Raw genomic sequence first — 16777 nt, forward strand, 5'->3', positions numbered from 1 at the left:
AAAATCAGCAATGTTTGGACTCACACTGAAACAGCTCGACCTCTTGCAAGCTTTATGCTCCTCCACCATCCTTCTAAACCCAGCACAGGCTTCAATAGTTGTGGCTCGTGGGATCTAGAGCGCAGGCTCAATAGTTGTGGCACAAGGGCTTAGACGCTCCGCGGCATGTGGGATCTTACCAGACCAGGGATTGAACCCGTGTCCCCTGCATTGGCAGGTGGATTCTTAACCACTGCACCACCAGGGAAGTCCCAAAATGCCTTTACATTTGCTTATGAATTCACAGCATGTTAAAAACTGCAGTGGTGATGATGATTCCCTCCAGGTAAAGGGAAAAAGAATGAAAATCTAGTAAAAATACTTTAATGGTGTCAGGTTATTATCATCCCTTGCTTTTTGCCCAATCCATTTAAAATTGTAGGCATAATCTTTCACACGGTAGGGGTATGGCAGAAGGAGTATTGACACTAAAACGCAAAAGATCCTGGTAAGAAAGGGAGTAGAAAGAAGAAAGCTGTGCATCAGTGAGTCTCTTTCCACACACTGACTCTTGAGTCTCTTTGGGCCTGGAAAGCCAGCTGAGAGTTTCCAATCACACAAAGCTTCTAGATTTCAGCAGCCCGTAGGGCCTCTTCCATGGGGCCCTGGGAGGAGAGTCACTTGAAACAGAACTGGCTGATGATGTGGGAAATTTGGCTTACCCTTGTGCATCTTTGTAAAGCTGCACACTTCAGAATGGCATCAAATCATGGAAAAGATACATCTAATATGGAATTAATCTGCTGAAATATAATATGGGACAGATACATGTTTTCAAGGAGGAATGAATTTTCTATTTCAGGGTTAACATTATTAAAGATGCTGATTAGCAGCCAACTGACAGAGCGGGAGCAAAACAGGGCTGGCAGTTGACTTGGATGCAGGTTAAATTGCAATTAAGAATCATCTGTTTCGGGCTTCCCTGGTGGCGCTGTGGTTGAGAGTCCGCCTGCCGATGCAGGGAACAAGGGTTCGTGCCCCGGTCCGGGAGGATCCCACATGCCGCGGAGCGGCTGGGCGCGTGAGCCATGGCCACTGAGCCTGCGCGTCCGGAGCCTGTGCTCCGCAACGGGAGAGGCCACAACAGTAGAATCAGCTGTTTCACAAGCATATGCAAATGATTTTCTATTCTATTTAATTCCATAGCATCGTATTTTAAGTTACTGTTTCTGATCTTAGTAACCAAATGTTTTCAAAACAAGACTGTACGCGTAGGAGAATGGCAACCAGTCTTTTTAATTAGTGCTAAGTTGTGTTTGTGTGCATATATGTGTGCACATTAGGAAAATAAAGGTTGTATATAACTAGTTATTTAAAGTTCACCCTTAAAACCGTTTTTCGGGTCCTGTCAACTATATTAGATAAATAGATAGGTTATAATTTCTGTATTAGTGATCTACAATAATTAGTATGACCATATGTATGTGTTTGTGTATGGATGATGTGATGTATCTATTAATATTTGACACATAGGCTCTTTTTCTCCCAGTTTTACTGAGAAATAATTGACAGACATCATTGTATGTTTAAGGAATATAGCATGATGGTTTGATCTGCATATATTGTGAAATGATTACCACAATAGGTTCAGTAGCATCCATCTTCTCAAATAGGTATGATGAAAAGAAAGAAGAAAAGAATAAAGGAAAAAAATGTTCTGCTTGTGATGAGAACTGTTAAGATTTAGTCTCTTAACAGCTTTCCTGTACAACGTACAGCAGTGTTAGCTACAGTCATCATGTTGTACATTACATCCCTACTACTTATTATCTTATAACTGGAAATGTGTACCTTTTGACCACTTTCCTCCAATTCTCCCTTCTCTCCTACCCCCACTTCTGGTAACTGTAAGTCTGATCTCTTTTTCTATGAGTTTTGTTTTTTCTTTTGTTTTTTAGATTGCACATACAGTGAGATCATACAGCATTTGTTTATCTCTGTCTGACATTTCGCTTAGCGTAATGCCTTCAGGGTCCATCCATGTTGTCGCAAATTGTAGAAATCCTCATGTTTTTATGGCTGAATAATATTCCACTGTATAATTATACTACAACTTATTTATCCATTCATCCATTGATGGACACTTCGGTTTTTTCCATATCCTGCCTATTGTAAATAGTGCTGCAATAAACAAGGGGGTGCAGATATCTTTTCAGGTTAGACACATCTCTTAAGCACTGTCGACTGAAGAAACACACACAGCTTAAAAGTTGCGAGTTAAGCTTTATTCGGGGATCTTACTGAGGATTATAGCCTGGGAGACAACCTTTTAGATAGCTCTGAGGAACTGCTCTGAAAAGGTAAAGGAGGAGCCAGGATAAACAGGAGTTTTTTGCTGGGCAAGAACATACAGTCAGACATCAAAAGATTACTGCTAATCACTAAAACAGACATCTCTAGTTAATGACTTTAGTGCTTTCCTGGGTATAGGAAGATGCAAGAATCTGGGCTTATTGAAATTATTCCCTAGACATATCTGAACTATCTTGGGTCAGTATCCAAAGCACAGAATGCTACCTCTTTTCCTCCATCCTGTTTCGCTCAGGGCACATCACCTGCAGCAGCTGCAGTGGCTGGTGCCTTGATCATTGTAGAACTGAGGCAGCAGACAACATTCTTTGTGTACTGGAATGGCAAACAACGTTCCCTGTTCCCAGCATCTTAGAGCTAGCTGGAACATCAGAAACTCATCCAACACCTTGATCTTATAAATGAAGAAACTGAGGCATTATGAGATTGTTTAAGTCAGCCAGTGTCCCAAAGGTTCTAGCTCTTGCTCCAGTGCTCTCCCTAATATATTAGCTCTTGTGTGGCTGAGTACTCACCTTTCTGAGGAGCTATATTATTCCTTGTCAGCCTTGCAATCAAAGCAGTTTCCGGCAAAGGTCAGCTGATCCCATCAGACAACCTGCTGATGAAGGAAGAGCCTGCCCTGATGCTGTTGAGAAGGAACCCTGTAACCTGAACAAAAACTGCTTCCACTATGATTATAATGTAACAGGTATGTGAACAGTCATCTCCTTATAGAGTTAAAGGTCAAATCCCACGTCTGTCAGCTCAGCAGCATTTCCGGAAGTATTGTTCAACTCCATCTGCGTGCCTTTTGGACATGCTGCTTACTCTCCCAGAAATTAATTCCGTATTAAATGAAAGAAATATTTATCTGCCTTATTTTTCATAAACATCAAAATAGAGAATGAAATTATCACACAAACACTAGCTCTTAAGGCAGACGGAGAATAGTCTAAGGGTTCCTACTTAAGCCACCCTCCCACTTTCAGAAGGTGCACATAAAAGGTATATCTTCCCATGGGTATCAGTTTATTGAAAGATGTCTTTCTTCTTCAGAATGTGTTTAATCACTGTGAATACTGGGACAACAATTCTTTCCGTGGGGGCAGTTCATAGGCACGATTAGTCTGCTGTAAAGACATCAGCAATCTTAAGCTTGCCAAGAAGTGCGTGAAGAGAATATAAACATTTCAGAGATATAAATATTATCAAAGGTGTAGGTGAAAAAAGGTAGATGAGTGTTTTTTTTAGAAAAAAAAGGCTTATTCTAAATTCCATTTCTTTCCCAAACCCTCATCTCATACCATCAAGGTATATACTCTAGGAAAGAAGACTTTCATGGTTTGTATGACTTAGGGCAACACTGAAGCTAACTCTGGAATTTTTCCCAAGTAATTTTCACACCAAAATAAACCCCAGAAACTGTACAGTGACACACAGCAGTCAGACTGACTTTTTGTTCTTTTGGTTTTTCTCTTCAGTTTCCTTTCATGACACAATGAAATCACAGTTCTCTGGGGCATGCTACGTTACCCTGGAAAGAATTATTTTGCCAAAGATATATAATAAAGGGAATTAAATAAATATGGCCAAAGTGATTTTGAAATAAATAAGCGTACATTTTACAGTATTCTACAGTACGGACAGTAAGTGAAAGACAGTTTTATTTGGATATAACTACCTAAAGTACGAGCCATTAAAATTATGATTATTTTGCTTAAACAAAAATGTTGAAATGTAAATTTCTGCTTTCGTTAGGAAAAAGGTTTTTAAATGACATTTGATCTGCAGGCCACAGCCATTTCTACAGTATCACCAAACAGCTAGCTAGCAAGATTGTCAGGGAGACATCTGCCTCAGGAATAGTCCCTGTAGCGATGTGCAACGCCAGCATTTCCATTTGACTCCAGATATGTTCAAAGCCGGGGCCCATACGCTCTGCGTGTGGGATGATTGATTGCGGGGCTTAGGAAGCAGTTGTGAATTAAATATGGCATTCAGGTCATCCGAGTTTCATTTGAAATCCGGTTCATGCATAGCCGTCTGTTCTGATATGCTCCCTTCCTTCCAGACTGGAGTACGTGCCAGCTGAGTGAGAAGGCAGTTTGTGGAAATGGCATGAAAACGAGGATGCTGGATTGTGTTCGAAGTGATGGCAAGTCGGTTAACCTGAAATATTGTGAAGAGGTGAGGGGATGCTTTGTTATGTCTTTGCGAGTAAATTCTTCCCTAATAATTTCAATTCATGCTGAGCCAAGTGACCTGACCAGCGCTTTATGCAGCTCGTTGCCAGCAGATGTTTTCGGCACTATTCAGAGGCTGCTAAACACTCTCTTGAAAAGAGACACTGTCCAACACTACTGATTTCTACACGTAATTTCCTGTATTTTGTTCTGCCTGGAGCCCAAAGGTATGCTAATTAGCCTATTCTGAAAGAAATGCTCGGGGAACAATAAGTAATCAAGGTGAATATAAAGGCAATAAATCTTAATCAGACCACTCATCATCTCTTGTAATTTCATATGAGTTTTGTGTTCCCTGGGACACCTGCCAAGAGCCATCATTCATTCTCTCTGTTGCAAAACATTGATCGCGTGTGGTTCGGTAGCAGATTTTGATATTAGGATCTGATACCCAGCTGTGAGAGTCCAAGACTCAGGTCTGGCTAAGAGAGAGCTTGAAGTTCAAACAAAGGAATAGAGTCTGCCATTAGTGTCTTTTAGGTACAGAGAATTGTAACTGTTAATTCTCCAATTTACGAAAGTAACGTTATCATTTCGAACATGACCTTAGGAAACGCGAGAAAACATAGTTGTTGTCCTTCGGTAGTATTCACGAAGCTACACTTTGGGTTTTGATCATTTTGTCTGGTTTCCAGACCAAAAGGGCACTCACATTCCTGACAGATTTTGACTCCTCCTGCATCTGAGGCCACTGGGTTAAACATGAACCAAGATAAGCAACAGCCTCCACAGACCTGCAACACCCGGGAGGAACTTATAACCTCATTAGGGTTCAGTAGACTTGGGACCATGACGTCTGTCTACACATTCTAGGGGTTATTATAAGCTCGTGGTAAATTATTCAAACTCCTAAGGGAAAACTCAAAATGGAAATATTTTAATCCATTTGATATCTTTGATATTATCATGTGGACCTAATTTATCTGTATCTCTGTCCATGGGAACAGAGCTCCCAAGTGTGCTGAAAACAAATTGTTGAGTTAATAAATTGCTCTGTCATCTTATAACATAACTTAGTCAATTACTGCTTTAGATTGCATCAGAAATTTTATACCTGAATCAGTCTGGCTTTGAAACTAGTAACATCGAAGTGATGTGATCATTACAAAAATAACATTATTATTAATGAACGTTATTATAGTTATATACAGGCTGGAGAGCTTTCCGTGGTCTACCTCTAGTTGGTTAATATGTCTCTTTTTTTGCAAATGCACATGTAAGTGTCCTCCTGGGTCAGAATGAGATAACTATTAATAGCTCTGAGAGCTTTTAGAAAGCTAAACCCAAATCATACAAGACCAGTTTTTAAATATCTCATGACTACAGGACAAAGATATAAATAGGGCCTTTTATTTCTTAAGTGAAACGTGGGTAAAAACCTGAGAAATAATTTTAAGTATCCAGGAGCCTGGATAAATTTACTTTTATGTACAAATATTATAATGTTTGAATACTGTGATGACAGGGATTCAAATCATAACATTTTAGTAAACCCTGTATTCAGGGAGAGCAGTGCTACTCTGTGCAGGAATTGGATTAAACAACTCATATCCCATTTTATCCACCCTAAAAAGCAGTAGACTTAAATAATAGCCCTGAGAAAAGCTGGCTATCTTTTTTAACAGTAGATTGCCTACCTACTAATACATGTGCAAACCCTGAATTGAGTGTAACAGCAGTAGCTAACTCTTGCTGTTTCTCTAACAGCCCAAAAGAAAGATGGCATTACTGTCCAACAAAGAGGAAAATTAGGGTTAAATCCATCCAGCATTTATATAGCACTTTTGTCTTTGATGTTTTTCAGACATTAATTCACCAGATACCTAATAACTGGTTTCTCCTTTCCGATTCGTTTATCCCTGAACATATGTTTAGATAAATGATAGATTAGATAGATGATAGGATAGATAGATAGATAGATAGATAGATAGATAGGTAGATAGATAGATAGATATAGAGAGAGAGGAGAAAAAGTAGCTACAACAAATTTAAGAGAAAAAGTAGTACAGAGTTGAAATGTCTTACTACTGGGTACCCAAAATATCTGTAAACAGACATCCTTTTTAACCCTCTAGCAAAATAAATGAGCCAGTAGTAGTTGAATTCTGTGATTCAAAACCTTTCTCCATGAAACTATTAGGTACCTTAAATTTAACACATCATTTTTATCGTATCACCTTAAAACTTCTAATCTCCAGTGATTATAAGTGATTTAATTTAATTTTAAATTAAGTGATATGGTAAAAGTTTTCATACCAAATACTCAGCTTTGTCAAGTATTACTGATGGAGAATATAATGAGAGTGTTTACAGAGGGATCTGGTACATAAATCGTCGATCTGATCCTCTCTCAGTGCATAACTTAGAGCCAAGAGTTCTACTTGAACCGCAACATAACATTTCAGGAAAACTTTCTTTTGCCATTTTCTGCTCTACAAATTAGACACTATAAACTTACTTTCATGCAGAAATAAAAAAGGTCTTGAAAATCCCCAAGGATGACTAATTTAAAAAATTGCACTTTCCTAAGAAGCTCTTATTTTTTCTATTTCAATGCCACTTTGTACCTTTGACTTTTTAAATGTTTGAATATACAGTGGATGAGTTTGAAATCTCATCCTTCATTTTAAGCGTAGAATACTTAAATAAGTAATGCTACTTAATGCAGTAAAATGCACAACATTATTATCTGATGAGAGACTAATGCCAAAGTAACAATTACACCACAGTTAGCTGCTGAGATCAGTTCTGGAAGAGAACATCTTTTTAAAAAAATAATAAATGTATATAAAATATTCATAATAAAAATTCTAGTGACCCACCCCTCCTTTTGAGAGAGGTAGCTTACTTTAAAACTATTTTATATTATTTTAGTACAGTATATTTTTGGTTTTGAGTGGCAACTGGTCTTTAACCTCGCTCTTTTTTCAGTTTGACATGCACATGTAAAAATAAATAATATCCCCCAAATACAATTATATATCTGTATAGTGCTGATATTCTTGCTTTTTAACTAATAGAAAATATTTGTGCTTCCACCTATTTATTCCTCCTTGAGGGAAATTCAACTAATTTGGAGATTAAATCTTCCTTTTTTCACCTTTTATATAAAAAATTCAACAATATATAAGTATACTGAGTAAATGGGCTCCTCTATTCATCCTGTTCCTTTTGCTCCCACTCTCCTGGATTGAACCACTTTATATTTTTAACAGTTTGGGTCTTTGTACTGCAGACATCTTTTTATTTTATTATGCATATTGCTTATTCTTCCTCTCCTCTCATCCCCGCTCCAGTCTTGCCCTTCCTTCTTCCTTCCATCAACACTGCACTGTGGTCATGCCTTCCTGTCAGTACAAATAGATCTACCTCTATCCTTTCAGCTCGGCCTGGAGAAGAACTGGCAGATGAACACGTCCTGCATGGTGGAATGTCCTGTGAACTGTCAGCTTTCTGACTGGTCTCCTTGGTCAGAGTGTTCTCAAACGTGTGGCCTCACAGGTTTGTTTGTGCTTTATTTGGCATTAGACTGATGGTCAAGGAATATGAAATAAAATGTCCCTCTTGCTTTAAGTCATATCAAATAATCTACAGAAAGGTTGAATCAGGGTATCTGATTCAAAACATCTAAGCCTTACTTGTTCCTCTAATTTCGGAAGAAATGTCTGACGCCTTCTCCTAGTAAGACATATGCTGGGGCTTCCCTGGTGGCGCGGTAGTTGGGAGTCCGCCTGCCGATGCAGGGGACGCGGGTTCGTGCCCCGGTCCGGGAGGATCCCGCATGCCGCGGAGCGGCTGGGCCTGTGAGCCATGGCCGCTGAGCCTGCACGTCTGGAGCCTGTGCTCCACAGCGGGAGAGGCCACAGCAGTGAGAGGCCTGCATACCACACACACACACACACACACACACAAAAATATATATATATATATATATATATATATATATGCTTGCACAACTGTAGTGTATCACTGAGGTTACACCACTTTGTATCTCTTAAAGGAAAAATGATCCGAAGAAGAACAGTAACCCAGCCCTTTCAGGGTGATGGAAGACCATGCCCTGCCCTGATGGAACAGTCTAAGCCTTGCCCAGTGAAGCCCTGTTATCGGTGGCAATACAGCCAGTGGTCTGCATGCCAAGTGCAGGTAACCAATCTCAAAAAGTTGTATGGAAGTGTGTATTCTTTATCTGGAGAGACTTGGTTTCAGAAATATTTTCAGAGCTTACAGATAGCGTGTTTCCTGTTAAAGATTTTAGGTACCTTGCCATTTCATAACTGTTTAATTAGTTTCGATAACAAGCACTCCCTGTCCTGTATTTTAAAACCATTTGGAGACTGATTCATTTTAATGAAAATTTATTTGCCTGTCTTTGGCTAGAAAACAAATAAATTGTTCATGCTATGCTTTATAGCTACTGCCCTATAGGACTTCTTCCCTGAGGTTTCAAATGCTCCTTTAACTGCTCACAAATCAAAATCAATGGTGCAGAGATGACTGTCAGCGATAAGCTAACTAATGAATTATTTTTTTTCCTAATTATGTCTTCCTCCATTTCAGGATGCCCAGTGTGGCGAAGGGACCAGAACAAGGAATATTTCTTGTGTAGTGAGTGATGGGTCAGCTGATGATTTCGGCAAGGTAGTGGATGAAGAATTCTGTACTGATATCGAACCCATTATAGATGGTAATAAAAAAGTGGTTCTTGAGGAAACCTGCACCCAGCCTTGCCCAGGTAACAACAGCAAAACAGAATTCGTACTTTGGCCATTCCTTACCAGGACCAGGGTGGAGAAGGGGTTGCATGTATAAGTTTAAGTTAAGAGATGTCAGCAGTCTTCTCATTCAGTAATATCTGTGCCAACAGCTAGACACTGTAGCGTGGATGAAGGGGGGCACTGCCTCCTTACTGCCAGGTGGGGGTGAAGTCCAGTTCTCCTACGTGGCGTCTGTTGACACTCACCCCCCTCGAGTTTTAACTTCTGCAAAGAATGGAAATTAAGGCCTTAGGCTCATGCTTGACAGGGAGAATATGAAAATTCTACCCCTAGATATATTAGCTAAAATATATTAGCTATTAGATATAATAGCTAAAATTCTACCCCTAGATAAATTACCATTCAAGAGTGAGAAGAAATAGTATTATGGAAGAAAATTTTAAATGAAAGAAATTCTGATTCAGTGTTGGACACAGAGGTACAAGCAGGAAAATGTAGAAAGCAGATGTATATCAAGTAGTTTAGAAATAAATAGCAGGAAGTGATAAGTTAATGATTAGGAATTTGGGCTTGATGCAGAGGACTTTAGGGTAGATAGAAGGTCAAAATAACCTCAGTGTCAAGCATGACCCTATGGCCTTAAGAAAGATATAGGGGCAACAGTGTATTGGTGGGCTAGAAAAGAACAAGATTGGAAGTGAATTGCCTGTCTTTTTAATTTTCATTTTATATTGGAGTTTAGTTGATTGACAATATTGTGTTAGTTTCAGGTGTACAGCATAGTGATTCAGATGTGTGTATGTGTGTGTGTGTATGGTCTTTTTCAGATTCTTTTCCCAAATAATTAAAAAATTTAAGTAGAGTTCCCTGTGCTGTACAGGTCTTTGTTGATTATCTGTTTTATATATGGTACTATGTATATGTTAATCCCAAACTTCTAATTTATTCCTCCCCCTCACCTTTTTCCTTTGATAACCATAAATTTGTTTTCGACGTTTGTGAGTCTGTTTGTTTTGTAAATAACTTCATTTGTATCTGACTTCATTAGATTCCACATATAGTGATATCATATGATATTTGTGCTGCAATGAACATTGGGGTGCATGTATCTTTACGGATTATGGTTTTCTCTGGATATAAGCCCAGGAATGGTTTTGAAGTTCATTTCTCTAATAATTAGCAATGTGGAGCATCTTTTCATGTGCTTCTTGGTCACCTTTATGTCTTCTTTAGAGAAATTTCTTATTTAAATCTTCTGCCCATTCTTTAATTCTGTTGTTGTTTTTTGGGGGGGTGTTTGTTTGTTTGTTTGATATTGAGTTGCATGAGCTGTTTGTATATTTTGGAGATGACCTTGTCAGTCACATTGTTTGCAAATATTTTCTCCCATTCTGTGGGTTGTCTTTTCGTTTTGTTGATGGCTTCCTTTGCTGTGCAAAAGCTTCTAAGTTTCATTAGGTCCCATTTGTTTATTTTTGTTTTTATTTCCATTACTCTAGGAGGTAGATCCAAAAAGATCTTGCTGCGATTTATGTCAGAGTGTTCTGCCTATGTTTTCCTCTAAGAGTTTTATAGCGTCTGGTCTTACATTTAATCCATTTTGAGTTTATTTTTGTGTATGGTATTTGAGAATGTTCTAATTTTATTCATTTACACATAGCTGTCTGGTTTACCCAGCACCACTTATTGAAGAGACTGCCTTTTCTCCATTGTATATCCTTGACTCCTTTGTCATACATTAGTTGACCATAGGTGCGTGGGTTCATTTCTGGGCTTTCTATCCTATTCCATTAATCAATATTTTTGTTTTTGTGCCAGTGCCATACTGGCTTTTTTTCCTCTTTAATTTTTATTAGAGTATAGTTGATTTACAATGTTTTGCTAGTTTCTGCTGTACAGCAAACTGAGTCAGTTAAACATATACATATATCCACTCTTTTTTAGATTCTGTTCCCATATAGGTCAGTACATTGAGTAGAGTTACTGTGCTACACAGTAGGTTCGTATTACTTATCTATTTTATATAGAGTAGTGTGTATCTGTGACTATTTCTGTTTTGTAAATAGGTTCATTTGTACCATTTTTTCAGATTCCACATATAAGCAATATCATATATTCGTCTTTCTCTGACTTACTTCACTGAGTATGACGAGTCTCTAGGTCTGTCCATGTCGCTGCAAATCGCATTATTTTGTTCTTTTTATGGCTGGGTCTCTACAGACAGCATATATTTGGGTCTTGTTTTTATATCCATTCGGTCCGTCTATGTCTTTTGGTCACAGCATTTAATCCAAACCACTTCAGACCTAGGGACACATACAGACTGAAAGTGAAGGGATGGAAAAAGATATTCCATGCAAATGGAAATCAAAAGAAAGCTGGAGTAGCAATACTCATATCAGACAAAATAGACTTTAAAATGAAGACTATTAAAAGAGACAAAGAAGGACACTATATAATGATCAAGGGATCAATCCAAGAAGAAGATATAACAATTGTAAATATTTATGCACCCAACATAGGAGCACCTCAATATATAAGGCATATGCTAACAGCCATAAAAGGGGAAATCAACAGTAACAATATTTGGGGACTTTAACACCCCACTTACACCAATGGACAGATCATCCAGACAGAAAATTAATAAGGAAACACAAGCCTTAAATGACACATTAGACCAGATGGACTTAGTTGATATTTATAGGACATTCCATCTGAAAGCAGCAGAATACACTTCCTTCTCAAGTGAACATGGAACATCCTCCAGGGTAGACCACATCTTGGGTCACAAATCAAGCCTTGGTAAATTTAAGAAAATTGAAAATTTTCCGACCACATGCTATGAGATTAGAAATCAATTACAGCAAAAAAAAAACTGTAAAAAACAGAAACATGTGGAGGCTAAACAGTATGTTACTAAATAACCAATGAATTACTGAAGAAATCAAAGAAGAAATCAAAAAATACCTAGAGACAAATGACAATAAAAACACAATGATCCAAAACCTATGGGACACAGCAAAAGCAGTTCTAAGAGGAAAGTTTATAGCAATACAGTCTTACCTCAGGAAACAAGAAAAATCTCAAATGAACAACCTAACCTTACACCTAAAGCAACTAGAGAAAGAAGAACAAACCCAAAGTTAGTAGAGGAAAAGAAATCACAAGGATCAGAGCAGAAATAAATGAAATAGAAACAAAGAAAACAATAGCAAAGATCAGTAAAACTAAAAGCCAGTTCTTTGAGAAGATAAACAAAATTGATAAACCGTTAGCCAGAGTCATCAAGAAAAAAAGGGAAAAGACTCAGATCAATAAAATTAGAAATGAAAAAGAAGTTAAATGGACACCACAGAAATATGCAGGATCATAAGAGACTACTACGAGCAATTCTATGTCAATAAAATGTACAACCTGGAAGAAATGGACAAATTCTTAGAAAGGTACAATCTCCCAAGACTGAACCAGGAAGAAATAGGAAATATGAACAGACCAATCACAAGCACTGAAATTGAAACTGTGATGAAAAAACTTCCAACAAACAAAAATCCAGGACCAGATGACTTCACAGGCCAATTCTATCGAACATTTAGAGAAGAGTTAAACCTACACTTCTGAAACTCTTCCAAAATCTTGTAGAGGAAGGAACACTCCCAAGCTCATTCTACAAGGCCACCATCAGCCTGTTACCAAAACAAGACAAAGATATTGCAAAAAAAGAAAATTAAGAATTTTCTTAATTCTGTAATAAAATTAAGAAAATTAAATGTAAGACAGAATACTAAAAACTTAGAGGAAATATAAGCAGAACACTCTGACATAAATCACAGCAAAATCTCTTTCGATCTATCTCCTAGAGTAATGGAAATAAAAACAAAAATAAACAAATGGGACCTAATTAAACTTAGAGGCTTTTGCACAGCAAAGGAACCCATCAACAAAACGAAAAGACAACCCACAGAATGGGAGAAAATATTTGCAAACAATGTGACTGACAAGGGATTAATCTCCAAAACTTACAAACAGCTCGTGGAGCTCAAAATCAAAAAAACACACAACAGAATCAAAAAATGGGTGGAAGACCTCAATAGACATTTCTCCAAAGAAGACCTACAGATGGGCAGAAGGCACATGGAAAGATGCTGAACATTGTTAAGTATTACAGAAATGCAAATCAAAACTACAGTGAGATGTCACCTCACACCAGTCAGAATGGCCATCATCAAAAAAATCTACAAAAAATAAATGCTGGAGAGGGTGTGGAGAAAAGGGAACCCTCCTACCTTCCTGTTGGTGGGATTGTAAATTGATACAACCACTATGGAGAACAGTATGGAGGTTCCTTAAAAAACTAAGAATAGAGCTACCATATGACCCAGCAATCCCACTCTTGGGTATATATCCAGAGTAAACTGTGGTTCAAAAGGATGCATGCACCTGATGTTCATTGCAGTGCTGTTGACAATATCCAAGACATGGAAGCAAACTAAATGTCCATTGACAGAGGAACAGATAAAGAAAATGTGGTACATATATACAATGGAATATTAGCCATTAAAAAGAATGAAATAATGCCATTTGCAGCAACATGGATGGACCTAGAGATTATCATACTAAGTGAAGTAAGCCAGACAGAGAAAGAGAAATATCATATAATATCACTTATATGCAGAATCTAAAAAAAATAATAATGAACTTATTTACAAGACAGAAACACAGACTTAGAGAACAAACTTATGGTTACCAGGGAGAAAGGCAGGGAGGGACAGATTGGGAGTTTGGGATTGACATGTACACACTACTATAGATAACCAACAAGGACCTACTGTATAGCATAGGGAACTTGGCTCAATATTCTGTAATAACCTAAATGAGAAAATTTGCAAAAGAATGGATACTTGTATGGGTACAACTGAATCACTTTGCTGTATTCCTATAACACATCATTATTTATCAACTATACTCCAATATAAAATAAAATTAAAAAAAAAGAAATCTGTGGTAAATGATGTGAAGAAAAACTGCAAGATCCCATAGTAGCATAGAACAGGCAATTCACCATTTTAATTAAAGCAATTACAAATCCAGGAGGAGGCTGGTCTTCTCTTGTAAATTACAATCTATTCATTTTCATTCCTCTCTTGCTAGTTTTCTCCAATGATGGCTTTTGAAAGCTAGTAGCATGTGAGCTTATAAGCTTTAAAGAGTAGAATACTGAAGTAGGAAATGCATTTCAAACACTTAATATCTTTGGTAGGCAGAGTGTAGTTTTATTATTACAATGTTTTATATGGTCAAAATTTAAAAATATATTTAGTACAAGTCAGTGCCCCACACTTATTTGCTGTTATTAAATCTTTGAAGCTTGACATGGATTATCCTGGAGTGATAATTATATAATCCACAGACTACCATTAAAAGATTTATTGAGTTTTGTGTCAAAATACACTACATCAAGTGATACAAGCACAGAGATAAAGCCTATTAGTAAAAAGGTATATTTTACTTCCATGTAGTTTGCAGTCACTGAGGTGAAGTTACACTACATTCATATTGACAGGAGTTTCTCTATCTTATTTTTAATAGTTTCTCTTGCATAATTAAATACTGAGTAAGCATAAAGTAGCATTTCCTAGGGGATATAAATATTTATAAAACTTTAACTACTTAAAAATTCTTCTTAGTTTCTTTTTCCTTAGCACTTCCAAAATTTACTAGAATTTTCTTCATTTTAGGATGACATTAGACAGAGTAATAGTGACACACTATAGTAAAGGTGTACAAAGATCACTCCACTTGAGTATTATACATGTATCTGTTAGTCAGTAATTCATGTCTTTCCAGGATTTCTTAATCCTGGCACAAGAAGTTTTTTCATTAATCAGATCTCCTCCAGGTAACTTTGTGCTAACATTAGATATCTTCAGTATAATATAAGGCAATATAAATTATTCATGTGATATGGCTGGAATAATTAAAGTGATAAGAATCCCTTATGGATTTGTGTTTATCAAAATGTACTGCATCCTCTGAACAGTATCACCAAGCAGTCAGTCCTGAAGAATGAATGAGTATACGAGAAAGGTGTATTTCATTAAATCTTCCCTGTTCTGAAAATGGTTGAAGATGAACACATGATATACTACGGCCCAACAATTCCTATATAACTGTAACTATTTTCTAGTTATATACCCAAAATAAATGCATATATAAGTTCACCAAAAGACTCATACTAAAATGTTCACAGCAGCAGTATTCATAATAGGAAAAATTTACAACTCTCCACATGCCCATCCATAGTAGAATCGAAATGTAAATAGTGGTATGTTTATAAATAAAGCACAGCACTAAAAATGAGCAAGTTAGAGCAACATAAATATGTGATGGTTCTCAAGACATAAATGAGTGAAAGAAACCAGACATTAAAAAAGTACATACGGTTCTATTCCATGTATAGCATGAGGAGGGTTTCTGAGATTCTGAGAATGCTCTGTTGCTTGATTTGGAGGTTGGTTACATGGGTATTTAATCAGGCTGTGAAAATTCAGCTATCTGTGCATTTATAATGTGTCATCATTTTGCATGTATATTACTCTTCAATAAATAATTGAAAAAAAGGGAGGAAGTTGACTGAAGATGTAGATCAGAGAAATTGTGTGCATTATTGCCACTACTGCAGCTGCTTGGTTAGCTGTCTCACCTCCACAACTTTGGTAAGAAACAGAAACCAAGCATAAATACCAGCTTTCTCAGCCTTGGACTTCAAGCTCTTTGAAATTTTGAACGCCTAGAAGACAAGTCCTGTGTATATTTCGATTTTCTTTTAATAGTACCAAGTGCTTAATAAACCCTTTTATGATGATAATGACAAGAGTGATAGTAGCAGGTTTTAATCAAGTATTGTTGTCACTTAAGAGAAGGGAAATCATGATGGACAAGTTCCTTCAAACCATAGTTTACCTTTGATATCATTAAGCAGCACATATGCTATACTCAGTAACATCCACTCAGAAAATAACACTATTAATACAAACTTACAAAACCACATACAAACTTGCAAATATTAAATACTTAAACAAATCTTACAAATATCATGAATGACTGGCATACCTAAAAACATTGCTCAGTCGGGTTAAACATAAAATGATTATCTGGCTGGCTATTCTTTATGGGTATGGGTATAAACTACAAACTTGTGGTTTGCAGGTGACTGTTATTTGAAGGAGTGGTCTTCCTGGAGCCTGTGTCAGCTGACCTGTGTGAATGGTGAGGACCTAGGTTTTGGTGGAATACAGGTCCGTTCCAGAGCGGTGATTATACAAGAGCTAGAGAATCAACATCTGTGCCCAGAGCAGATGTTAGAAACAAAATCATGTGATGGTGAGTGCTACTATTCATAAAATCTATTTATTTTAGTTTTGTGTTGATAAGCAAAAGTATAAGATATAAAATTTTCTGTTGAATAAGCAAATTTGCTAAGCTGTC

General features: G+C 37.2%; 1 protein-coding gene and 1 long non-coding RNA gene across 7 annotated transcripts in view; one reads left to right on the forward strand and one right to left on the reverse strand.

The window, feature by feature from the left end:
- Nucleotides 1-16777, forward strand: part of THSD7A (thrombospondin type 1 domain containing 7A) — a 713490-nt gene that overhangs the window by 678301 nt on the left and 18412 nt on the right. For all 6 annotated transcript variants that reach the window (XM_029233858.1, XM_029233859.1, XM_029233854.1 and 3 more), the window contains 6 exons: nt 2896-3040; nt 4403-4518; nt 7958-8075; nt 8575-8720; nt 9135-9309; nt 16499-16672. In XM_029233858.1, the coding sequence (XP_029089691.1) occupies nt 2896-3040; nt 4403-4518; nt 7958-8075; nt 8575-8720; nt 9135-9309; nt 16499-16672 (874 nt within the window). The remainder of the gene's footprint in view (nt 1-2895; nt 3041-4402; nt 4519-7957; nt 8076-8574; nt 8721-9134; nt 9310-16498; nt 16673-16777) is intronic.
- The window catches only part of LOC114901750, a 97663-nt gene continuing 92332 nt past the window's right edge, over nt 11447-16777 (reverse strand). Inside the window, exon 7 of the long non-coding RNA XR_003795275.1 lies at nt 11447-11598. This is a non-coding gene — a long non-coding RNA (uncharacterized LOC114901750). The remainder of the gene's footprint in view (nt 11599-16777) is intronic.

Source organism: Monodon monoceros, unplaced genomic scaffold (genome assembly GCF_005190385.1).
Source record: "Monodon monoceros isolate NGI ecotype Baffin Bay Population unplaced genomic scaffold, NGI_Narwhal_1 Super_Scaffold_2, whole genome shotgun sequence".
NCBI classification, from domain to species: domain Eukaryota; kingdom Metazoa; phylum Chordata; class Mammalia; order Artiodactyla; family Monodontidae; genus Monodon; species Monodon monoceros.